General features: G+C 34.9%; 1 protein-coding gene across 7 annotated transcripts; it reads left to right on the plus strand.

Moving 5' to 3' along the window:
• Window positions 1–21,341: 21,341 nt before the first annotated feature.
• LOC133818394 (heterogeneous nuclear ribonucleoprotein 1) lies at window positions 21,342–26,488 on the plus strand. 7 transcript variants are annotated; one of them, XM_062251251.1, is made up of 5 exons: window positions 21,342–21,615; window positions 21,717–21,839; window positions 22,220–22,448; window positions 22,768–23,968; window positions 25,875–26,488. In XM_062251251.1, the coding sequence occupies exons 3-5, from the start codon at window positions 22,227–22,229 to the stop codon at window positions 25,886–25,888; spliced, it is 1,437 nt and encodes a 478-aa protein (XP_062107235.1). In that variant the 5' UTR covers window positions 21,342–21,615; window positions 21,717–21,839; window positions 22,220–22,226; the 3' UTR covers window positions 25,889–26,488. The 7 variants fall into 7 exon arrangements, with proteins under 7 accessions (XP_062107235.1, XP_062107236.1, XP_062107240.1 ...); XM_062251249.1 differs by having other exon boundaries at window positions 21,343–21,615; window positions 22,215–22,448; XM_062251252.1 differs by lacking the exon at window positions 21,717–21,839 and having other exon boundaries at window positions 22,215–22,448.
• Window positions 26,489–27,918: the final 1,430 nt, after the last annotated feature.

The following is a 27,918-nucleotide window of genomic DNA, read 5'->3' on the forward strand; positions in this document are numbered from 1 at the left end:
TTGATCACTTTAATGTGGATTCAATAAATGAAGTTTTGGAAAGATTGGCTAATCATGACCAGGCATGGGAAAGAACAGTGAGGTTAATCTATGCGGCTTGTATTCTCGATGTCATGTGGAAAAGGATAAATGGAGTTGTCAAGCAAGGAATCAAGCCAAACCTTTCGAATATACTACAAAAAATCAAGCTTAAATTCCAAGAGTTCAATAGGGATTTCAAGGAAGTGACCACAGTCATTGTGCCTACGAAAAATATGGACAGTAATGTGAAGGTCCCAGCCTCGTGTGATAAAGCTTTATATGTGGAATCCTCCTTCAAAGATGATAAAGTTGGATTAGCCGCGGTAGTTGTGGACAAAAGGGAATGGGTGGTTGGAAAAATTACATAGCATCAAAGCCTCTAATTATTTGCAAAGTGAAATGCAGGTGATCCACATGACACTAAGTTGGGCTCTCCACAAAAGGTGGCAGACCATTGCGATCTTCTCTAATTCTTTGGTGTTGGTTAATTCTCTTAATGCAAATATAGTTCCTTGTTGGGATTAATGCCCTTTAAATCATATGTGTTGAACAATGTTTTATGAAATAAATAATTGAAATAATTTTTTTTGCATATATTGATTGGTTATTATTACTATTAGAATAATATTATATGAATATCATAAAATTCCCAAATTCGGTGTTGTGACTACAATCTTGTATTGGTACGAGAAGATTAAGATTGTAGGGAACGAATTTAAACAGTTCGCAGTAAAACAAAGTTATATGGAATCTTTGGATTAAATACTGTAAGTACGGCTCACTAGTACTATGAATAAATGTAATCTAGATCCGGATTACTGATGTAGTAGGACATCTTAGTGGAGGTACTTTGTATAAAGTGATTATACATGAACGAGACCATACATGTTATTAATACTTAATAATAACATTTACTTTATAAGTATTAATTAAATATATCAATTAAATTATCATACACAAATTGATCTTAATACTACAGTTATTATGAACTCTTATTGATGTCATATGAGTTCTTTGATTCACTCATTATGGCTTGTCAAAATCATCAGGCTGCAAACTTTTATTTTGGGAACTCATTGATGTAAATGGTTGGGAACCTAATACACATATACGGAATCTACACCTTTTCGAGAAGAATTTAATAATGGTTCTTTTGAGGGTTAGCTTTTGGAATTGAAAGGTTACTTAGCTCAAATTCATAAATCAGTTTATATATTAACCTTCGCTAGTAAAGTTAATGGTACTTAAGGAGACAAGATATAATTAAAGAGGCTAAACGGTAATTAATTCCTACTTTAATTATAAACCATTAATAAATTATTGAATTGTATGTATTGATTAAATCGATGGACACTTTTTATATTTAAAAGTACTCAATAAATAAATGTTATAATTTAAAAAGTGCAGTCTCATAGTTTTAGTGGAATAATATTGAGATTAATAGATTAAGGTTATTATATTAAAGAGTTTTAATTAATAATATAAATTCATTGGAGCTTAAAATTATAGGTCTATAGGTCCTCGAGATGGCTCTATCAACACTATTCAAAGTAAGGGTTGAAATTGAGAAAAATCAAGGAAATGGCATATTTGGAAGAAATTTGTTCTCTAGGGTCAAATATATGTAAATGAGACAAACTATTTAATTAGTATATTAATTTTTAAAATTAGTATTTTTATTAAAGGAATTTTCAAAAATTAATTTTTAAATAAAATAACATTTTTTAAAATGGATATTTATATAATAAGATAATTAATTTTGAATTAATTAATTTTATTTATTTAAATAATGTGAAAATATATATTTCTCATAATTCAAATCGGATTTGAATTTGAAATGATATGTATTCTTTAATTAATCTGATAAGATAAGTTATCAGGTTTAGATATTTTTTAATAAATAATTATTAAAAAAAGTGGTTGAAACACATCCCTAAATTCAGGGATGTGCTACACGCCAACTACAATATTAGCACTGTAGTTGGTGTGTATCAATGTAACAACAATCAAGACTAGATATTGATATTTCTTTTATATATTTATTTAATAATTGATTTATATTTTGAATTTATTATTCTTTTATAAATCTATTAGATAGAAAGTTAGTTTTCACAGAGAAAAAGATACGATTAAGTGAAAGAATATTCTAGAGAGAAAATTCTAAGCTTTTCACAGAAAGAGAAAAATATATCGCAATATTTTTCTTATCTCTGAATACCGTGTCAGACCTAATATTCCAAGATCTCATGAGTTGAGCACATCTTGTGAATCATAATTTTCCACCATTATTCTATATGTCCACACAGGTCTTGAGGTGTAGAGATATATCTTGGAAGATCTTGGTCTGAATATTCACAAGGTTGCTTTGGATTTGATGTTCGTTGGAGTTACTAAAAGATAGGCAGGATTCTTGATTGTTCTATAGCTTGTAAATCCTCATCTTTTTCTCTCTCTTTGATTAATGTTTTGTATATTAATGGATTCGATTATTTAAAGATTGTTTAAATATTTTTTTTTAAAATTTATTGGACCACCACCTCGTGCTTTCCACTGCGCATATGGTAAACCAATTACCAACAATTGGTACCAGAGCGATCATTATTCTTTGCATACATTAATTGTTGTGTGGGGGTATAACATGCCTTCTTATATTATTGTAATATGTGATGAATGGATGGATGTTTGTTTTGATGAATGTTTGTTCTTAAGAGTTGTTAATTTTATGGTGTTTTGGGTTTAGGAATTGTGCTTATTTTTTCTAGATCTACAAAATTGTAAGTCATATGGGGAATAGGACATTTATAATTTAATTTTCTATATTTAAAGGTATTCGCAAAAATGCAACCTCAAGCCCGAGCACGCTAGCTGCACCCAGGGCCTGATCCTCGCACACCTACGTCCTGGCTCCAACGCCCATGCGCACCAGGCTCCCCGAGCCTTGCCGTGCTTGGCTCCCGCGTCCTGCACGCCTAGCTCCTGCGCCCATGCATACCTGGCTCCTCGAGCCCTTCCGTGCCTTGCCTCCTGCGTTTGTAAGCTGCGCCCTAGCCCTTGCGGCTTGGTGAGATAGGTGGCTCCTTGAGCCACCCCACCAAGTCTCCTTATTGCAAAATATCATCATTTGTTTCCTTACCTGAGCCCTAGAATGGTTGATATTTTCATTGAATTTGTGGGCTTAGCCCAAATTGTTAATTGAAATTTTCAAATTCTAATTAAATTTTGAATTGAGTGGCCCAAGTTCAAATGGACCTAAATGTCCTATTGGGCTTTAATTAGCCATGTTCAATATTTTTTAAAAGAATGTTTAAAAATTATTGAAGTCATTTATGATTCAAAATTGGGTTTGATCACATAAAATAATAGAAGACCCAAAAGAAGAAGATGGAGATTCTAAATGAAGCCTTGGTTTTATTTTTATTTTATTTTGTAATGTATTGCAAATGTTGTAATTTTTCTAGAAATACCCAAAACACCCGACTCGCATTTATTTATTTATTTAAATGTTTGAATGTATTAAATGTGTTTGATAATATTGTCGTGCATTATAACATGTCATACATATTACCATACAATATCTAATTAAAGCATGCATCTCATATCGAGTAGAAACATGTTTTGATTAGGAACGTCCTATTTGATTATATGCATTTATTGAATCATATAATTAATCTAGAACAAAGTGATAAATTAATTTTAAGTGTTAATTTCAAGACCTATTCGATAAATAATTTTATTAGATAGGCAAATGATATTCTTAATAATTATAGCATTTATTGACTAGATAGTTTAAGAGCCTATTTAGTAGTTATATTAAATGCTTAATGAGATTAGTAATTATTAGAATATCATTTGGTTAATTAATTTGATTAATTTAATTAATTAAAAATCCTTTTGATAGAAGTCAAGTGAGAAAACACATATTCTAAAATAGTGAGTGGGAGCAGGAGACATAACAATAACTCCTATGGTCTCCAATATTAGTTAACACCGATGTTTCATGGAATGGGCCTCGAGGTGTCTTTGTTTGCGCCTCCCTAAGGAAGGTTTCTGAGTGTGTTATTATTCAAGGTTAATTTCTTTAATGAATAGGATTGAATTATGTTTTTCAAGTTTGAATTACCCTAAGGCACACTCTTAAGTTAAGTCATTAATCTAAAATAATGGGTTACACTCATAAAGGATAACAAGGCTTTCAAGCGGACTAGTCAATCTTGACCAAACTAGCGGTTGTTCGTAAGTCAAAAGAGAAAATAGTTTATTTTAAGTTTTCACTTATGTATTTGAGACTTGTCTCAAAATTAATTTGAGATTAGTTTGACCTACCCTAAGGCTTGTCCATTAATTTTCAAATTAATTTATCGCAGAATTAGTAGTAATTGTTTTTATGTGTTATTTAATTTTGTTACATTCATGCATCATATTTGCTATTCCAAAATTTATTGACATTCATAATATGTGCTAAATTCATTTTGTGATATTATTTATTTATTTCAGCAATCATGCCATCTCCTAAACATGCCCTTGATGTCTTCCTCAAAACTCTCACATTTGATCTTAATGACATGCATTGTTGGTTTTTGGGAATGATGATCGTTCTCAAAACTAAAAAGTTAATGAATGTGGTTGTTAAAATTCCCCCATCAATTCCATTTTTTTCACAAAAATATGGAGAACATGAAAAATATAGTGATTGGAGTAAGTCCAATCATTTGGCTCGTTATTGCTTGTTTTATAGCTTGCCTAACGAAATGATAGGAAAATATATACATGTCGAGAAAGCCTATGATATATGGCACTCAATTATAGATGAAGCTGATGAAGTTTCTAGGTCTAATCATTTGAAAGAAATGAAGGTAAATATGATTTACATATATTTTTCTGGTGATTATTTTACTCACACATGACACTAACTACATTTTTTGTTGTCTGTTCTCCACCGTAGGTTAAGAATATTTCCACAAAGAGGTTAACCGTGCGCCAGATGCTAGACAGAGATGGAGGTTGATTTTAGTTTTTTTAGAATTTTAATTTTGTTATGAATAATTTAAAATTTTAGTGTATTCTTATTTTAGAGACTTTAGATTTCTATTTAGAACAAGAAAACTAATGTTTTAGAAATTTTTTAGTTTATGATTATTAATTGGGAAATTTATTATTTCTATGTTGCATGAACAAGAATTTGATATTTCTTTCAATAATAATTTGATTGTTATCTCAATATTTGGTATTCAAATACTTCATGCAAAAATCCAATGATGGGTTGTATAAACTTAAGGCAAAAGAGTGATATGTATACAACTCTGAAATGTTTAAAGTTGCAAACTCAAGGTCTATTAAACGTCAAAAGACTGATTATGACAGTGAAACATATCTATGGCATTTGAGATTGGGACATAATGGTTTGGATAGAATTAATAGACTAGCAAAGGAGGGACCTTAGAGAATTAATTGTTGGTTCTCTTCCAGTCTGTGAATCATGTCTGGAGGGCAAGATGACCAAAAGACTATTCTTTGCAAAAGGTTCAAGAGCCATAGAACCACTCTATGTTGTACACAGTGATGTGTGTGAACCACTTAATGTACAAGCGAGATGAGGGTTTGAATATTTCTTCACCTTCATTGACGATTATTCAAGATATGGTTACCTATACCTGGTGCAAAAGAAATATGAAACTTTTGGAAAGTTTAACGAATTCCAAGCTGAAGCTGAAGCAATTAGGTAAATTCACTGAAAGCTTCTCGATCTAATCAAGGAGGAGAGTACTTGGATTATGAATTCAAGGACCACTTGCGTGAGCATGAAATTCAATCACAACTCACTGCACCTAGAACGCCATAGCAAAATGGTGTTTTAGCAAGAAAGAACATGACATTATTAAACATGGTTAGATCAATGATGAACAATTCATCATTGCCACTGTCATTTTGGGGCTATTTCATTCAATGTGCAATGTACATATTGAATGTTGTTCCATCCAATTCTATCAAGAAGACACCAATAGAATTATGGAATGGTACTAAACCTAGTTTACACTATTTTTGTATTTGAGGGTGTCCAACACAAGTGCTGAAAGGAAAGACTAGAAAATTGGAATCTCATACTGACCTGTGCATGTTTGTGGGATATTCCAAAGAGATCAGAGGTGGTATATTCTATAGTCCTAAAGAAAATAAAACATTTGTATCGACAAATGCTACTTTTCTTGAATATGGCTATACTAACAACCACAAGTCTCGCAGTAAGGTTGTACTGGAGGAGATGGTCTCAAATCAAGTAAATAGACCTCCAACTGTTCGCAATGAACAATGACAAAAAGAAGCCACAAGTTCTAGTTAGAACAATAGAGAGCTCATCGTAGTGGGAGGGTTGTCATGCAGCCAAGTTGCTATGACACAAAGTTCAAATGCTTGTGTCTGACACAAACAAAGATGATCCATTGACATTTAGAGATGCAATGAAAGACTCTGACAAAAAAAAAATGGCAAGATGCCATGAACTTGGAAATGGAATCGACGTATTCCAATTCCGTCTAGACTGTTGAAGATTCTCCTGAAAATGTTAAACCTATTGGTTGCAAATGGATATTCAAGAAGAAAAGAGGAGCGTATGAGAAAGTGGATACTTTCAAAGCTAGGCTTCTAGCCAAGGGCTATACTCAACGATAAGGGGTTGATTATGAAGAAACCTTTTCTCTTGTGGCCGTGCTTAAATCCATCCGCATACTCTTGTCCATAGCTTTTTGCATGGATTATGAGATATGGAAAATGGACATTAAGACAACATTTCTGAATGGATATCTTGATGAGACCATTTATATTTCTCAACCAGAAGGGTTCGAAATAAAAGGTCAAGAGCAAAAGGTTTGCAAGCTTTTTAGGTCCATTTATGGACTCAAACAAGCTTCTAGATCTTGGAATCTGAGACTTGATGACACAATCAAAACATATGGTTTTGAACAAAATGTTGACAAGCCTTGGGTCTATAAACAAATCAAAGATGACACTGTGGTATTCCTGGTACTTTACGTTGATGATATTCTACTGATTGGAAATGATAACTACGTTATGGGCATCCAGATCCTTTGGGATTGACATAACAAAGTTTTGGCTATGTCTCAAGATACTTATATAGATACAGTACTAGAGCGATTCGGTATGCTAAATTCCAAGAAGGGTGATATGTCAACTCGTCATGGAATTGTCCTTTCTAAAGAGCAGTGTCCTAAGACAGCTCAAGAAGAAGAGGATATGAGACAGTATCCCTAGGCCTCTGTGGTAGGCATTCTAATGTATGTCATGTTGTGTACAAGACGTGACATTTGTTATGCAGTAGGGATAGTCAATCGTTATCAATCCAATTCTGGATTGAGTCAATTGGTTGTAGTAAAAGAATATTCTCAAGTATCTTAGGAAAACTAGATAATATATGCTTGTATTTTCAGGTGGTGACCTGAACCCCACTGGATACACTGATTTTGATTTTCAATCAGACAGAGATAGTAAAAAATCAACTTCTGGATCAGTGTTCACACTTGGTGGAGGAGCTGTAGTTTGGCGTAGTATCAAACAGATCAGTATTGCATATTCTACAATGGAAGTTGAATACATAGCAGCTTGTGAAGTAGCTAAAGAGGCTGTGTTGCACAAAAAGTTCTACTCTGGTCTAGAAATTGTTCTAAACATGGAAAAATCGCTAGTCTTGTACTGTGATAACAGTGGGGCGGTAACTAACTCGAAAGAACCGAGGAGTCACAAGATGGGAAAGCATATCGAGAGGAAGTACCACTTGATCAGGGATATTGTTCACATAGGAGATGTAGTAGTTATGAAGATAGCTTCAGAACATAACCTTGCAGATCCTTTTACTAAGACTTTGTCTGCCAAGTCTTTTAAAGACCATGTTAGCAATATGGGTTTGAGGGAGATGCCTCATTTTCTTAAGGGAAAGTGGGAGATTGTTAGGATTAATGCCCTTTAAAACATGTGTTGAACAATGTTTTATGAAATAAATAATTGAAATGATTTTTTTGCATATATTGATTGTTTATTATTTTTATTATTAGAATAATATTATATTAATATCATAAAATTTCCAAATTCGTTATTGTGACTACAATCTTGTATAGGTACAAGAGGATTAAGATTGTAGGAAACAAATTTAAACAATTCGGTGTAAAACAAAGTTATATGAAATATTTGGATTAAATAATGTAAGTATGGTTCACTAGTATTATGAATACATGTAATGTAGATCTAGATTACTGGTGTAGTATGGCATCTTAGTGGAGATATTTTGTATAAAATGGTTATACATGAACGGGATCTGATATGTTATTAATACTTAATAATGACGTTTACTTTATAAATATTAATTAAATATATCAATTAGATAATCATATACACATTGATCTTAATCCTGAAGTTATTATGAACTTCTGTTTATGTCATGTGAGTTCTTTTATTCACTCGTTATGGTTTGTCAATATGATCAAGCTGAATACTTTTGTTTTGGGTACTCATTGATGTAAATGACTAGGAACATAATATACATTGTGGATACCAAAAATCCACCAAGAAAAAAAAAGGATTTTAGTCCCTTATTGAAGTGAACAGCTAAGGGGCACTGAAGGCGCCAAGTACGCTATAGAGTTAGAAGGTCATCACATGCCCCCAAGAAACCGCATATTTGCAAGACCCTAGGCCTCACAAAGTCACTTTATGCCAAATAAGGGACAAGGATTCCATACCAGTAAAAAATTCCCAAGCAATCGAGTCCAAACTCCTATAAGGCCCACTCGCATCGCAAGACCCTCACACAAGGCATCAAATGCCTCGCGCCTAGGTCTCGTGAAGGGCCTTGGCCATGCCCAGCGCTTCGCACCACCTGCGCCTCACAAGATGGCACGCCTCCGCGCATCCTGGTTCCTCGCACCACCTGCGCCTCGTGAGATGACATGCCTCTGTGCACCCAGGTGCCTCGCACCATCTGCGCCTCGCGAGATGGCACGCCCCCACGCACCAGGCAACTCGCGCCACCTACGCCTCGCGAGATGACACGCCTCTACGCACCCAGGTGCCTCGCGCCCACCAGCGCCTCGCGCCCATTAGCGCCTCGTGCCCCTCAGTGCCTCGCGCTCATCACGACCTCGCACCCATCAGCGCCTCACGCCCATAAGGGCCTCATGCCCATCAGCGCCTCGCGCCCCTCAACGCCTCACGCCACTCAGCGCCTCGTGCCCCACAGTGCCTCACACCGATCAGCGCCTAGTGCCCCTCAACACCTCGCTCCCATCAGGGCCTCGCGCCCCTCAGCGCCTCGCGCCCCTCAGCACCTCGCTCCCCTCAGCGCCTCGCGCCCCTCAGGGCCTTGCACCCATCAGTGCCTCGAGCCCCTCAGCACCTCACGCCCCTCAGTGCCTCGATCCCATCAGGGGTGTCGTGAGGGACTTCCCTCACAGGAATCTTGGAACCATGTCATCCGAGGCAGCGCATAAGGGTTTCAATACATTAAGCTCGTGGGAATAAGGTGCCTTGTGAGTGTAAGAACTCACCTATGACTCAAAGAGCTAATACAGGTACAAAATGCACCTACTAACCAAGAGGAATTAGAGTACGGATACAAGGCCCACGCGAGACAGGTAGTGGAAGTAAAAGAATGGTATATGGTCAGGACCCTCTCAACATGCTTATGGGGTCTGTACCCAACAAGTAGTGGAGGCATAATATGGTACCAAGACAAGAGCACTTTTGCAGGCCCCTGACACGTACTAGAGCAGACCACCACTCTTCCAACACCACTACCACCTGTGCTACTATCCTGACAGTGTACTCATGTACTATTTTGTCCTGAGGGATCACTAAAGGAGCCATTACAGCTCCAATATAAATAGATTATCACCCCTCCAGAAAAGGGGTTGGAAAACTCATTGTACACTCAGGCTATTAAGCAATATTAAAAGGCTTACTCCATTGTTGATTTGTGCTTAATTTTCCTTAAATTTTATTCTAAGTTCATATCTAAATATCTCCATACATATCTTTGAGTTTTTCGATCTAATTTCATTGACGAGATTTCACCGTCAACAGTTTGGCGCCGTCTGTGGGAAGAACAAGCATCAAGCCAACGTTCTTTCATCACTTCCAACAAAGAAAAATGCTAAGGCGTTCAAAATGCCTACTACAACTACAAGATGATGAGGTTCGCCGGGACGGAGTAGAGAGGAGGGATTCCAAGAAAGACCCCCCATTGCCTAAGCATGGAGGTAGGCCTGAGGATCCTCCTCCCCCAAGGGAGGAGAAGGAAGCATCACTCCCGGCTATCCGGCCCGACGGAGGTCATTCAGAGTCGCCAGTGCATCCACTTCACCAGCCCCCGGTGACACCACGCTCAGGCCACCAAGACCAAGGTCCATCGATGCACGGGCCAGGCAAGGGTCCCAGGGTGCACTCGATAAGTTCCTGCTCAAGGACTCGTTTCTACAAGGATGAGATTCAAGAGTTACATAAAAAGACTCGAAGGCTGGAAACTACGATAGAGAGCATGCAAGAGGTCTTAAACAACCTACTGCAAGGAGAGTCAAGCATACCCCTTCCTAAGCATAAAGAGAAGGAGCGTGAAAAAGGGGAAAACACTGCCCCCGTAGAAAATGGGAGAACCCGACTTTCCACCAGTTAAACTCCCAAGACAAAGTACCATGAGGGGTCTAGACTGACAAAATGCCCCCAGGAGCAAAAGCGGAGGGAAGACGATGGTCGTAGGAATGAAGCAGAAGTCACCTCAAAAGAGGCGCCCCCTGGCCTAAGAGAAAAGCTCCATGGGAAGAGGTCAGAAATAAGAAACGCACCCCCACGGCTCCCCTGAAGAGCACAACCAAGGCAAGGGACCAATCTGAGAACCTGCAAGACTCCTTAAGCAAAAAGAGGGGGGAACTACACATCAAAATGCAGCACCCGCAAGGCAAGATTATCACCGCACTTGGGGGGCACAGAGAAGATGAAGAATTTGACCATGATTCTCCCTTCACAAGGGAGATCCAGTCTAAGAAAATCCCCGTCAACCTCAGAGAGCCTCACATGACTCCATACGAGGGTACTACGGACCCAAAGTATCAATTAGACTACTTTAATGACTTGATGAGGTTAAGAGGGGTCAACAACAGAGCAAAATTCCATTTCTTTGTTGTTACGCTTAAAGGTGCTGCGTACAAGTGGTTCAAGAGGCTAAGGCCAGGAACAATCAAATAATGGCAACAATTCTCTGGCGAATTTCTTCAGCAGCACCATGCGGTCTGTGATTACGTTATGCCAATTACCAGCCTCGCTAACATAAAGCAAGGTGAAAATGAAAGTTTGAAGAACTATATCCATAGGTTCAATATAGAAGCAACAAAGGTGGGAAGTTTAACGAAAACGGAGCTCAAGATGGCTATTACAGCCGGAGTTCGACCAGGGAGCAAGCTATGGGATAACATGCTCAAAAAAGAAGTTTTAAATTTAAATGATTCCTTCGAGAGAGCAAAAAAGTACATACGGGTGGAAGAGGGTCGTAAGAACTCGCATGTTGATGAAAGAGAACCTTCCTCCAGTCGCCTTACAACCAATACGTTTGAAGATTCCATGTAGAAGGGGGCGTTGTGCTAGAGGGGTCGCAAACCAAGTTTGAGATTGAACGAATACCATCTAGCCATGAAAGTCCCAACCCGAGGGGAGATCACCTCAAAAATTGCAAAAAGGGTCTCAAAAGTAGACGCATGCAAAAAGGGTCTCAAAAGTAGACGCCTGCAAAAAGGGACTCAAAAGTAGACGCCTACAAAAAGGGGTCTCAAAAGTAAATGCTTGCAAAAAGGGTCTCAAAAGTAGAAGCCTACAAAAAGGGTCTCAAAAGTAGACACTTACGAAAAGGGGTCTCAAAAGTAGACGCCTGCAAAAAGGGTCTCAAAAGTAGATGCCTGCAAAAAGGGTCTCATAAGTAGACGCTTGCAAAAAGAGTCTCAAAGTAGACGCTTGTAAAATGGGTCTCAAAGTAGATGCTTCCAAAAAGGGTCTCAAAGAAGACACTTGCAAAAAGTGTCTCAAAGAAGACGCTTGCAAAAATAGTACTATGCCTAATGACGAGAAGGACGCTTCTCGCAAAAAATAATAAGCACGCGCAAAAGTATATAAAAGGATAACTTGAACCCAAGGGGTCAACATATCCTTATAGATACAATCAAAGTGCACCAAAGAGAGACCTATCGAACCCCTTTTTTGTGTGGGCTCCAAAGGACCTCGAGCATGATAAATACAAAAAAAATATAATAATAATAAATAAAAAGAAAGAGAAGAGTGTACAAGAACGGCTAAAGGCCTCCCTATAGACTGGGGGGCAAGTGTGGATACCAAAAATCCACCAAGAAAAAAAAAGGTTTTTAGTCCCTTATTGAAGTGAACAGCTAAGGGGCACTGAAGGCGCCAAGTACACTATAGAGTTAGAAGGTCATCACATGCCCCCAAGAAGCCGCATATTTGCAAGATCCTAGGCCTCACAAAGTCACTCTATGCCAAATAAGGGACAAGAATTCCACACCAGTAAAAAATTCCCAAGCAATCAAGTCCAAACTCCTATAAGGCCCACTTGCGTCGCAAGACCCTCACACAAGGCATCAAATGCTTTGCGCCTAGGTCTCGTGAAGGGCCTTGGCCATGCCCAGTGCCTCGCACCACCTGCGCCTCGCGAGATGGCACGCCTCCGAGCATCCAGGTGCCTCGCACCACCTGCACCTCGTGAGATGGCACGCCTCCGCGCATCCAGGTTCCTCGCACCACCTGCGCCTCGCGAGACGACATGCCTCCATGCACCCAAGTGCCTCGCACCACCTGCACCTCGCGAGACGGCACGCCCCCATGCACCAGGCGACTCGCGCCACCTGCGCCTCGCGAGATGGCACGCCCCCATGCACCAGGCGACTCGCGCCACCTGCGCCTCGTGAGATGACACGCCTCCGCGCACCCAGGTGCCTCGCACCCCTCAAGGCCTCGCGCCCAGCAGGGCCTCGCACCCATCAGCGCCTCGCGCCCCTCATCGCCTCGCACCCACCAGCGCCTCGCGCCCATCAGTGCCTCGCGCCCATAAGGGCCTCACGCCCATCAGGGCCTTGCGCCCCTCAGCACCTCGCACCCCACAGCGTTTCGCGCCCACAGTGCCTCGCGCCCATTAGCGCCTCGCGCCCCTCAACGCCTCGCGCCCCTCAACGCCTCGCGCCCCTCAGCGCCTCGCGCCCCTCAGTGCATCGTGCAGCTCAACGCCTCGCGCCCCTCAACGCCTCACTCCCATCAGGGCCTCGCGCCCCTCAGTGCCTCGCGCCCCTCAGTGCCTCGCGCCCATCAGCACCTCGCGCCCCTCAACGCCTCGCGCCCATGAACGCCTCGCGCCCATCAGCGCCTTGCGCCCCTCAATGCCTTGCGCCTCACACCGCTTAGGGACTCGAGCCCCTCAGTGCCTCGAGCCCCTCAGTGCCTCGCGCCCATCAGCGCCTCGCGCCCATCTGGGCCTCGCACCCATCTGGGCCTCGAGCCCATTAGGGGTGTCGTGAGGGACTTCCCTCATAGGAATCTTAGAACCATGTCATCTGAGGCAGCGCATAAGGGTTTCAATACATTAAGCTCGTGGGAATAAGGTGCCTTGTGAGTGTAAGAACTCACCTATGACTCAAAGAGCTAGTACAGGTACGAAATGCACCTACTAACCAAGAGGAATTAGAGTACGGATACAAGGCCAACGTCAGACAGGTAGTGGCAGTACAAAAATGGTATATGGTCAGGTTCCTCTCAGCATGCTTATGGGGTCTGTACCCGACAAGTAGGGGAGGCATCATATGGTACCAAGATAAGAGCACTTTTGCAGGCCCCTGACACGTACTAGAGCAGACACCACTCTTCCAATACCACTACCACATGTGCTGCTATCCTGACAGTGTACTCATGTACTATTTTGTCCACTATGTACAAAGGAGCCATTACAGCTCCAATAAAAATAGATGATCACCCCTCCAAAAAAGGGGTTGGAAAACCTATTGTACACTCAGACTATTAAGCAATATTAAAAGGCTTACTCCATTGTTGATTTATGCTTACTTTTCCTTAAAGTTTATTCTAAGTTCGTATCTAAATATCTCCATACATATCTTTGAGTTTTCCGATCTAATTTCCTTGACGAGATTTCACCGTCAACATACATATATGGAATCTATACCTTTCTAAGAGGAATTGAATAATAGTTCTCTAAAGGGTTAGCTTTTGGAACTGAAAGGTTATTAAGCTCAAATTCATATATCAGTTTATGAATTAACCTTCACTAGTAAAGTTAATGTTGCTTAAGGAAATAAGATATAATTAAAGAGGTTAAATGATAATTAATTTCTACTTTATTTATGAATTATTAAAAGAGGATTGAATTGTATGTAGTGATTACATTGATGGACACTTTTTATATTTAAAAGTACTCAATAAATAAATGTCTATAATTACAAGAGTGCACTCTCATATTTTTAGTGGAATAATATTGAGATTAATAAAAGATTATTATGTTCAAGAGTTTTAATTAATAATCTAAATTCATTGGAGCTTGAAATTACAGGTCCATAGATCCCTGAGATGACTCTATCAAACATTATTCAAGGTAAGAGTTGAAATTAGGAAAAATCAGGGAAATGACATATTTGGAAGAAATTTATTCTACAAGGTCAAATATGTAAATGAGATAAATTGTTTAATTAGTATATTAATTTTCGAAATTATTATTTTTATTAAAGGAATTTTCAAAAATTATTTTTTAAATAAAATGGCATTTTAAAAATTACTATTTAAATAATAAGATAATTAATTAGTTTTATTTATTTAAATAATGTAAAAATATATATTTATGATAATTCAATTTGGATTTGAATTTGAAATGATATTTATTATTTAATAAACGTGATAAGATAATTTATCAGGTTTATATATTTTTGAATAAATAGTTATTAAATAATAATTAAAAGAAAGCAGTTGAAACACATTCCTAAAATCAGAGATGTGCTACATGCCAGCTACAATATTGGCACTGTAGTTGGCGTGCATTAGTGTAACAAGAATCAAGATTGGATCTTGATATTTATGTATTTATTTATTTAATAATTGATTTATAAATTAAATTTTGAATTTATTATTCTTTTATAAATCTATTAGATAGAAAATTGTTTTCACATAGAAATATATATGCTTAAGTGAAACAATATTCTAGATCGAAAATTTTAAGCCTTTTATAGAAAGAGAAAAATATATCGTAATATTTTTTGTATTTCTAAAAACTGTCTTAGACCTAATATTCAAAGATCTCATGAGTTGAGTACATCTTGTAAATTAGAATTTCTCACCATTACTCTACATGTTCACACACGTCTTGAGGTATAGAGATACATCTTGGAAGATCTTGGTATGAGTATTCACAAGGTTGCTTTGGATTGGATGTTCGTTGGAGTTACTAAAAGATAGCGAGGATTCTTAATTATTCTACAACTGGTAAATCCTCATCTTTTTCTTTCTCTTTGATTAATGTTTGCATATTAATGGATTTGATTATTTAAAGATTGTTTAAATAATTTTTTTGAAATCTTTAGGTCCACCACTTCGTGCTTTTCGCTGCGCATATGGTTAACCAGTTGAATCTTATATCTAACTTTTCTGTTTGTGAGTTTAATTTTATTAAGTTACTAGTTGATGGTTTGGCAAAGTATACTAGGATTACTAGCGTAAACGCCATTGTTTTCCAAAGGGAGGAATCCCCTCTTGTGGTACCCAACATTGGCTTTTAGCTCTTTTTCGATGAACTAGCACGTTACAACAAAAAAACAAAGTAATGTTTGTGTCTAAAAGAGTTGTTCTATTGACAATTTTTTTTTCCATCTTACTCCCACTCTAAATAAACAATCTATAATATTTATAAAAATATTTTTTTTTTCTACCCACTTTTCAAATTTTTCGATGCCTTTCTTTTTTATTATTAAATAATTATTTTTTAATCTACCATAGATATATTCATTCTTAACTAAAATAATAATAATACACATAAAAATACTATTAATTAATTTTTTTATAGCTTTAATTTTTCAAAATTAATAGCCTAATTTTACAAGTGTTATTCTAGACGTATTAGGAGAAAATTATTCGAAAAAAATGAATTAAGACAAGATGCTATTAAATACTTCGTGTGGTCATAAAACTGAGGGAAAATACCAGTTTGACCTCTATATTTTGTTCGATCGATCCTTGTGTTTTGTTAAATGACAAATCGAATTTTGTGTTTTGCAAAATATATCAATTTAATACCCCGAGTTCGATTTTTGTCAAACTATTTTCAAATATGACCAAAATTCCCTTAGGTTTTTTTTACTAATGAATTAAAAATTATATTAAATTAAAATAAAAATTAAAACAAAAATATAATTTTAATCTCTTACTAAACTTAGTTAAATAAACTAAAAATCTTAAACGAACTTAATTAAAACTAAAACTAACCAAAATTAAAAACAAACAAAAACCCTAAAAATGATCGTTTTCCTTTTTCCCCCTCCCATTCTTCTTCAGTTCCTCCTCCTCCTCCTCCCCCTCCTCCTCTTCTTCTTCTTCTTCTTCTTTATTTTCTCTTGCTCCATGTGTGATGTCAGAGTTGTTGGGTGATGAAGGTAGGCGATGGCGATGGGGTCTTCAAAGAGCGATGGGGCTGCGAGGTCAGAGTTGTTGGGTGATGAAGGTAGGCGATGGGGATGGGTTCTTCAAACGACGATGGGATTGGGTTGCAGTGGGGTTGTCTCCTTCTCGAATCTGGGTCGTGGTGGGGCTTTGAACCGAGGTCACGAACAGAGCCTCAGATCTTCGGGAAGCAGCTTGCAGATATGCTCTTCGATGGTTGACGAAACTGTTGGACGGAGCTACTAGGTGCAGATCTAGTTCAATGTGACACACCGAGGAGCTAAGGCAGAGAAGGTCAGTCGTTAGAGCTCCGATTGTGGCTCATCAGCTGTGGCTTCAACAATAGATCTAGGCTCAGGGATGGTAGATCTAGGTTATTAATTTTGTGAAGTTGATGATTATGTGATCTAGGCTATTGAAGAAAGGAAATGAATCCACTTTTATTATGAGTTTTGGATATTGATTTTGTGATGTTTATGATTTTTTTTCAAATCTAGATTGAGGATGAACTCAAGAACAAAATCTGATTTTTTTTATAATTTAAGTTGCATAGTTGGGATTTAGGGTTGTTTCAATTAATTTTCTTTTCGAGTGATTAATTAGATGATTCATTAGATTTGTAATTAGATTTATGGCAGATTGAACTTTAGTTTAATGATATATTTAGTTTTTTAAAGTTTTTAATTATTTTGTATTTTAAAATCATTTTAATTTATTTTCTATTTTAATTATTTATGTAATTCATTAGTAAAAAAAAACTAAGGGCATTTTGGTCATATTTGAAAATAATTTGACTAAAATTGGATTCAGGGTATTAAATTGATTTGGTTTGTAAAACACAAGGTCTGATTTGTCATTTATGAAAATATAGTGACCGGTCGAGTATTCAGGCAAACCACACGAAACTGATATTTTCCCTAAACCCCATTGATATTGTAAGAAGTTCTAAATTTTTCATAATATCAAAAGAAAAGAAAAAATAGAACACCTCATTTCTAGTTCACTCAACAATCTATGTAAATTAATATTTAAATTCAAGTGTAATTTATCATTAGAATTAGCATACTTTCAATTTTTCATGAATTAGGTTTTTTATTTTTGAAGGGGAATTACTCAAGTGATGATATTAAGACTTATTTTATTATTATTATTACTTCCGTATATTTGCCTAGATTATGGATTAAATCCAAATAATTGTATTTTGGCATTTAAATAATATTTTTTTATCAATTAATTCATAATAAATGTTGGTTAATACATGCATGTGATATTGCTTATAAATAGAATAAGTTACATGTGATATTAACATATATATATATATTGTGAGAAGGGGAGATGAAACGAGTACAAATATATTAAAATAAAATAAAGCACATGTATTATAAATTCTGTTTTTGTGTCAAACTGAGTCTAGTATTCCACACTATCTCCTTAAAATAATTACGCCCCCTCACCAGGTGCTACATGATTGCTAACGACATTTGTCTCCCAGGATAAAACGGTTTATGAGCAACAGCTAAGCACTTTGCTTCTACTCCCAACGGACTGACCAATGTCTAAGAATACCACCAAGATTTGACTGAGGACTAAGAGAGCTTCAATTTTTGAATGGTGTGCCAAACAATGAGGTAAATCCCTCTAATTATATCCTTTAAGAGGACCAAGAGCTTGATAATCAAGCAAACAAAATTAGGAAACTGCCCAAAAAGTCAATTTCAGGTAACTACCCAAAATTGATTATTATGAAGAAATTTTCATGCAAGGCAAGAGCAGATCTTCAAGAATTCATTTAAGACATAAATTAATTTTGGGTTGCAAAACAAGTCCCAATACAAACTAGGCTTTATGAGCCTACATATAAGTTGCATGCGTTTTTGCCCTACCGACAATGTTTTGCACCCCTGCATCTGCAAGAAAGAACCTCCATGCTTATCAACTTACCAAACTCATGATATATAATTCTATATATACTCATTTAAAAGGGTATTCAAATTTCCATGTGAACTAATACAAATCTTATTATTTGTTATTTTAGGTGACAATTTCTCATTCACTCCATAACTATTTTGAACTTATTAATACTTAATTTGTATGTACTCATGGGAAAACACAAATCTCTAAAAACATCTCACTTATAACAAATGAGTCTCAATAAAAATCATGTCTTATAATGTTACTCTCTTGAACAGTATTACACTATTTTTTCAACAATAAAGTCAATAGTTATACAACACATTTACAATAAATTTGAAATGTAAATGTATCAATGATTTATTACAAATTAGATTTTGTAAATTTAAAATTTTTGATCGTCTAAATTTTACAAAGACCTCGTAATAATATGTATTCTTTACAACAAAATTCTCTAATTTTCTCTGGCATTAATAATCATACATATATATATATACATACTTGATACAAGTAACGTGAAATGCACGCTAAATTTATATCGTTGACATATAAATTTCAAATAAATAAAGAATATTATATATTGTTGTACCTTAAAATTAGCACGAGTTCAATTACTTAACTCGGGTACAACTGGCTAAGTAGAACATCTGTTTAATAATGATGTGACCACCTCAAGACTCAAGCCATTTCGTACACGACGTACAAGTTTCTATCAAGCCACCTCTTAGGATAACAATCTAGTTCGAGACTTATAGTGGCCAGATCCACATTTGAGCTCTTTGAGCTTAATACGAGCTAAGGTTCAGATAGTCTTTAAACACCAGCTCGGGTGAGATATTCAACTTGTGGATAGCCTGGTCAGAACACATATTGAAGGATCCCAAAAGATTCGAAGGCTCCTTATACGCTCACTAATGCCTAGATTGTACTACATATCTATCATTTATTTTCTGAGATAACGGGAGTATATTCTATTCTATTATGTTATCAAATCACATCTCAATGCAAATGAGAATAATTTGTATTAAATGTATACTTTATTTATTCACGCGGTTACCCAAACCTATGTAGGAAATTCCCCTATAAATATCAGGGATAATAGACAGGGAATGAGACTGTCTTTTTGTATTACTAAAGCTTTGCAGAAATTGTGAGAGACAAGCAATAATACTGTCTCGTGGACTAGGTGTATTTTAACCATTGAACCATGTAAAAATTGTGTGTGTACGAAAGAATTATTGTTATTTCATTACAATTTACAATTTATGACTAATATCTCTATTAGATTTCTTAATCTATCGTTGGCAAAAAACTGCGTCAACATAAAAGAATGACATATACATTTTAAATGAAAAATTAAACCAAAACACTATTTATAATTTTTTTTTAAAAATATATATAATATGATAACTTTTTAAACATAAATAATAATTTTTTTAATAAAAATTAAGATTATGTATGATATATTATTATAATGATATTTTATAATATTTAAACTTATATTAATATAAGTATTAAATGTTTAATATTGTATTAAATATTATAATAATAATAATATTTTATAATATTTGAATTCATATTAATAAAATTAATTAGTCTGAAATTAGAATTATATATTATTATCATAATAATATTTTATAACATTTAAATTTATGTTAATATAATTATTATATATAGTCTTGTATAATAATAATAATAATAATATTTTATAACTTTTGAATTTAAATTTATATTAATATAATTATTATATATGTAGTCTTATAGTAAATATTATTATAATAATTATATTTTATAATATTTGAATTTATATTATTATAATTAATAAATATTTCTTTTTAAGTTAATTTTAAAGATATATTTCGTTAAATATTTAGAATATTCTATTAAAATTAAAAAAAATTATTAAAACTAATAATTTTTGATATCTACACACATTTTATATAGAAGAGAAGTTAAATAATTATACCAACCATAATAAATCAAATCATTCGAAAAAAGACCATGTTTGGAATGATTAAAAGACCCAAATCCATTTCCTTAAAAAAAAGACCCAAATCCACCAATATAGATGCATATACAACTACATTATAATGTTATTCATTTATCATTTTTCAAGTTTTTTTGGACCCAAATATTTATGTTAGAAAAACTTGACACATAAATCGGGTCACCAACCTTATGCATTATGTTATGTATATACATCAAACTAACATAAAGTCAGGGGGAGTTTACTTGAACAAACAAATACAAAAAAAGTCTACATAGGACTAACATAACAATCTCTACAAAACAACATAAAATGATCTCCAATCCAACCATTAGAAAAGTCATCTAGATCCATTGTTACTTCTTTGTAAGATATCTACTTCAATGGGCCTTAATAAAATTCCATGCACGCATCCACATTTTTCAATACCATGGAACTTCATGCAATTTTTTTTTAAATATTTTACAAAAAATAAATAAATAAATTTTCCTAATAATTATATATGGATTGAAATGGGAGGACAAGCAAAATTAACATCTTTCTTTTCCATTTTCCATTTGCATTTTCTTTTTTTTTTGGGTCTTGTACTGCAAAACGATTTCCCTAAATTTCAAACTTATTCATATTTTTCACTCATTTAATAGGCAAAAAAAAAAAAAGAGATTTTTTATTTTTTATTTTTATTTTTATTTTAGACTCCCTATATATTCAGACACCATAGCCCCTAACCTTCTTTCTCTTTTCTCTCTCTAAACTTATTTATCTCTCTAAGACACATTTCCATGTCTGCCAATCTGGTTTGGTAACTGAATTTGCATTTGGTAATCAAATTTAATACAATTGAAAGAAGAAGCAAAGGGGTGGTGGAGGGGCATATCCAAAGAGAGGAGGTTGAACCATGCCCACTGTTCTTATCATTTCTTACAGTGCCTCCTCTCAGATCTTAGCTCTCTGATAGATTTATCATCTGGGCCTTTTTTTTTTAATTGGTGGGTTTGTAAGAATCTGGATTTGGGTTTTTGGTCTTCGTGGAATTGGTTTGGGTTTTGGATCTTGCTTAAATTTTTTCTTTTTGGGAATTCTTTTACAGGGTGATTGATTCTGGATTGAGTTTTTGATCGGTGGAGGATCCTATCTTTCTAATTTGAATTGAAAAAAATTAGTTTTACATCGGACTAGTATTTCTGGGATTTGTCATTTTTATTTGATTAAGGTACTGATTATTTTTTTTTCTGTTCATATTTGTTCGGTGCCTTTTATGTATATATCCCCAGTTGATTTCGAGAACTTTTGTGATTACGATGAAAGGGAGATTTCAGGACAAAGAAAATGATTTTTTAGTGTGAGATTTCATTGGTTGCTTTATATGAACATAATTCTGGTTAAATGGATTGGATTGAGTTGGCAGAGAGCTATGTATTGAGGATTGGATCCATGACTAAATGTATATCCTTTTTACTGATTTAATTGGGTGTTGATTTTGATGAAAGTTTTGATTTTTGCATTGTACTTATGAAATGTGTTTAAATTGGATTCCCATTTGCTAATGTTGCTTGAGTTGAGATTGATTTAGTGATTTGGTATGTAGAAAAGAAAAAACATGCAATCTGATAACGGGAAACTTTTCATTGGTGGAATTTCTTGGGACACAAATGAAGATAGACTGAAGGAGTATTTCAGTGCTTTTGGGGAAGTTGTAGAAGCAGTTATTATGAAGGATCGGACCACTGGTCGTGCTCGTGGTTTCGGTTTTGTAGTTTTTGCTGATCCATCAGTGGCAGATAGAGTCATAAAGGAGAAGCACAACATTGATGGAAGGATGGTAAGTTTTGAGCTCAGTTACATCTCCTGATTCATTCCATGATCATGCATTGTGTTATAATGACTTTGCTTGAATGCTTTCAAATGAAAGTTTAATTCAGTTACTTATCGAAGTTTGAGTTTGAATCTTTAATGGGATGAATTCATTTTAAGTGGTTTTGTATTGAATTAAGTTTCAGAATGATCCACCATGGGTGTAGTAAATACCTTTCTTTGATATTGATTTCCTTAATTTTAGTACGGCTGTTTTAATTTGATGAATTAATTTGCAGCCTGAAGCTTTTGACTTTAGCTTTCATAGTTTAATTGTTTATCCTCAGGTGGAGGCCAAAAAGGCTGTTCCTAGAGATGAACAAAACATTTTGAGTAGAAACAGTGGCAGTGTGCATGGTTCTCCAGGTCCAGGTCGAACCAGAAAGATTTTTGTAGGTGGTTTAGCATCCACAGTCACAGAGAGTGATTTCAAGACATATTTTGAACAGTTTGGGACAATCACCGATGTTGTAGTGATGTATGATCACAACACACAGAGACCCAGAGGGTTTGGATTCATCACTTATGATACAGAAGAAGCAGTTGATAAAGTTTTGCTAAAGACATTCCATGAACTGAACGGTAAGATGGTTGAGGTTAAGAGGGCAGTTCCTAAGGAGTTATCACCCGGTCCAAGTCGCAGCCCAATTGGTGGATATAACCATGGTCTGGCTAGGGTCAGCAATAGCTTCCTTAATGGATACACTCAAGGATATAATCCAAGCAATGTTGGGGCCTATGGACTTGGTAGATTCAGTCCAGTCACCAGTGGTCGTAGTGGGTTTACTTCATTCAATTCTGCATATGGAATGAATATGATCGAGCCGGGGGTGGGTGCAGGTTATGGAGTGAATGCAAATTTCAATAATAATCTTAGCTATGGAAGGGGACTGAATCCTTATTATTTAAACAATTCGAACAGGTTTGCTAATCCAATTGGGTTTGAAGGTGGTAATGGTCCTAATGGAGGAAACAATTCCTTCTTCAGCTCTGTGACTCGTAATATGTGGGGAAATGGAGGACTTAATCATGGATCAAACTCTACAAGTTCTAGTGCATACATGGGGTCAGGAAGTGGAAGCATTGGTGGAAACGTGTATGGTAATACTGGTGTTAATTGGGGATCTTCAGCAATTTCAGCTCAGGGTGGGGGAAACAATGTTCCCAACAATAATGGAAATCTTGGTTATGGAGCTGGTGATAACAGTTATGGTCTTGGAAGTGTAGGGTATGGTAGAAACAGTGGCACAAGTGCAGCCTCTACATCATCATTTGCTGCATCAAACGGAGGTTTTGATGGGACATTTTCTGACTTTTATGGTAGTAGTTCAGTTTATGGGGATCCCACATGGCGATCATCAAATTCTGAGCGAGAAGGGTCTGGTCCATTTGCTTATGGGTTTGAAAATGCAGCCTCAGATGTTTCTGCTAAAAGTGCTCCTGGATATGTTGGTAGTTACAATGTTAACAAGAGACAGCCAAATAGAGGTAAGAGAGTTCATTCAATAATTTCTTGATGCTACTGTCTACTTATTTCTCTTGTGAATTTTATTAGGAAATGTTTTTCTTTTATGGAACTGGTATGAATGGCCATACAAATCTTTTATGCCGCTTTAAGTTAACTTTTAGCTACCGAAGTGGATTTTTGAAATAGTTTCTTGTTGTTGCTTTATCCTGTCTGATTCTACGTAGTGTAAGAACCGTGAAACAAGTTTTGATGTTGAGATTTATGTTAATGATTAATCCCCCTTCTTTTTATTTCATTTCTGTTTCTTAATGCATTCATTTATTAGTTTGTTTTGGATGTCAAGTATTATCAATGTGCCTTCAACTTGTAAATGTTGTTTTTGGAGCAAACGTGATGTCAAATTTTTGTTAGCAGAATTTAACAAAAGAACGCAATTTTGTCTAGTTAATAGTTCAAATATATCATTACAGTTTGCTACCTAGGTATTTTGTGCTTGCTATGCAGCTCAATGAACCAAGCACTGCTTGCTTCCTTTATCTGTGTGTTTGGTTTGAGTTGTTGCCATGAATGGTATTGGAACTTTTTGAATTAAGAGAATCCTCTATGTTTGGGTGTCATTTTCTTCTCTTCTTGTCTCCTCTTTCCTGTTGCAACATGTTTGTTTGCCTGCATATAGGACACGCGATATTAGAACATCAACATTTAGCAAATGTAGCAGTACGCATTGTAGGATTCCTGTGTCTATGTTTTGCCTGGTAGGTTAAGAAGCAATTTTTAGCAAGAGGATGGTAAAAGATTGATGAAGATGGAAACCAGTACATTGTTTTATCATTTTGGCTATTGGTCTTGAGCCCTTTATTTCTTGGCTCTTCCAGATGCTTCCATAATGGATCTAGTTGTGGTATGAGTTTCCCAAACACCTGTTTACTTCAATTCAATTTAGTTACTATAATTTTTTTTTAAAATTAAGTCCTCAAAGATGGTTAGTTTGTAAGGCCGTTTTTTTTTTCTGGATTCTGGTAGGATAATAACCGCCTAGGATCTTTTTTTTTCCTCAGTCATTCTAGAATTTTAGTAAGCAGTTTGCAGGTAAGGATTTTCATACATATATATATATATATGTATGTATGCGTATATGTGTGTATGTATGTGTGCACTCATGTTTATTTGAGTAGATACATTTAAATCTTTGGATACATATGTAAGTAGTATAATTGGTGAGTAAATTTCATGCTTCTTTTTGTGATAATTATGCGCTCTAAGAAAGTATGATCTTTTTGGAGGTATGATGCAAAATGCATTCCAGTTAAATGTCTTACTAAAACATGAGAATGAGAGGCCAATGGTGTTAGTTTTATCACATGTAGATTATACCTAGCCATATGTAGCTTATGATGAAACCTAAATTAATTATGCCAGAGCTGTTTTTTCTTTTTCCTTTTCAAAATTCTAAGGTAGTTTGTTAGTGTTATTGGACCTTTTATAGCATCATAATTTTTAGATGATACTGTTCACTCAGTGAACATTACCTAGAGAGGATTTCTAGATAGGCATATTAGCAGCTTGTACTTAGTTTACTAATTCTGAAATTAACTTTTTTAGTGAACTTATCATATGTCAAATGAATTGATTGTACATTGAACCGAGGCAAAGTTTGTAATTTCTCAATGAAGATAACTTATAAGCTTAGGAACAAGTTATGACATAGAAAATATGGCTACATATTCAGCTTTTTAATGAAAACCCTTTGCAGCAATTCCGACTGCAGAGTGTGTTTTTGTTAGCAAATCATGTATTGGAAGTAGAATTAATATGATATCATGCATGTTGAAACTGAAAATGTATCAAATTTCATGCATTTCGCTGTGTTTTATTAAATGTATGTATCCTGTAACACTTACAAACTTCTGTTCCTACTTGTTTCAGGAATTGCTGCCTAGGATGATCGTTTGGATATGACAATGTTGTAGGAGAGATAATCTGGTGAAGCAGGTGAATTGTGAATTTTGCACACCCTCCTCGTTTATATGTTTCAGTTAAAGATATTTGGTTAGTAAGTGCTAACTGGAGTGTGTGTTTTGAAGAACCAAAAAATGGAAAAAAAAAAAAAAAATAGAGATAGAAGTTACAATGGATTTTGTGTTTAAGGAATGAGTTTTTGAGTTACCATTTTTAGGTTTTTGTTTTTCTCTTTTGAGTGAGATGTAAAATCAGATTGCGGGATATAGATTAAGTGTATCATGCATCTCTGGTGAGGCGGCGATACAAAAAGAAAGAAGATAGACTAAGATTTTTTTTCCTTACATTTTTATCTGTAATGTCTCTGGAAAAAGTTGTGGCTTCCAGTGAGTAGTACTTTTATTTTGTTGTCCCATCACTTTGGTTTGTCTTTTGGCAGATTGTATCTCAGGTTATTGTTGATGTTACTAGTGTGAAACAATGAAGGGATACCCATCTAGGGTCCCCCCCCATGAATAAGTCATCTCATATTCTGATTCTTAGTAAAATATTCTATGCCACAAAGTGCAGTGTTTTCTTCATTTCATTTGATTTTCAAGTTTTTGGGTTTGAAGTGAGTGAAATTTTCTATAGAGGGATTTTTTTAATATGCTGAACTGACCAAGTAAACTTCATTTACCATATTTATTACCATCGAGTGTTTTGAGGATGGAGTTGCTAAGTGACTATTAGGAAGTCTGGTCAGAATGAGGGGCCAAAAAAAAAATTACATGAGATGAGAATGAGGGAGGTTACTTTTTATTTCCAAATAGTCACGTAAATATAGATTTTTACATAAAATACTTATTTTTACTAAAATAATTACGTTTTTACTGTCAAATATATATATTTTTTCAATTTTATAGTTTTAAGGAAATTTTTACATTTTTTTTTAAGTTGTTTTTAAGTAGTTTTTAGGTTTTTATTTTGGATGATATTTAGTTGTTTTGATATATATATATATTATATATTTTTTTATAGTTTTATTTTATTCTTTAGTTGAATTGTTTTCAAGTTATTTTTTCTAAAATTTAAAAAAATGTGTATTTAAGAAAAAATCTCAATATACTTAAACCATGTAATCTTTTATTATTAACTTCTTCCTATGTAGTTGGCATTATCACATCCACTAGTTTTCTCTTGGTTTGTTGCAACTTTTATCAATACATCAGGTTGATATTGTGTGGTAGGGAATCGTAACATTTTTTTTTTTACATACATTATTGAATGTCTGTCATTGAATGTGAGAGGGTTCAAATAAAATAATAAGGGATAACTGTAAAAATACTGACAACAAAAATATTTAAGTAGTAGATTTTGTTGCAATATTTACATCCCAGAATATATAAACACCCTATTTATATATAAAAAAACATGAATTAAATTAGTTTTTAAATTTTATTCTTTACACTTTTTCTTATTATTTTTATGACATCCTTTAATTTATTTTGGTTAATTTCAATAATTTTTTATCTTGTCTTCATAATTTTTTTTACAAACGATGAATAATTTTTTGCTTTCTAATTTTTACTTTAACATGTTTTCATAAATATATATTTTCTCCCTAAAAAATCATTTTGGTTTAATTTTCTTTTATGTCTATATGTTTGAAATATATTTTGTTTATATGTATTCTTTTCGAATATGAAAAATAAGAAAAAAAAACGAGGTGTGTTAAAAATTTTGGGTGTTAATATAATACTCCAAATAATTTAAATAAATAGTTAATTGTAACAAAATCTAAGTATTTTTGCATTCAAATTTTTTACTTTGTGCACAACAAAATTTACTAAAGTATTTTTGACATCAATAAATAAAATTATTAGATAGGGAGTTTACCTACAATTATCTCAAATAATAATAATAATAATGCCCAAATTGTCTCAAATAGAGATAGAAATGAATGTGAGAAATACTTCATTAATTTCAATACTCATTACACATTCATTACCTTAATGAGTTAGCGCAGATC

Source organism: Humulus lupulus, chromosome 2 (assembly GCF_963169125.1).
Source record: "Humulus lupulus chromosome 2, drHumLupu1.1, whole genome shotgun sequence".
NCBI lineage: Eukaryota > Viridiplantae > Streptophyta > Magnoliopsida > Rosales > Cannabaceae > Humulus > Humulus lupulus.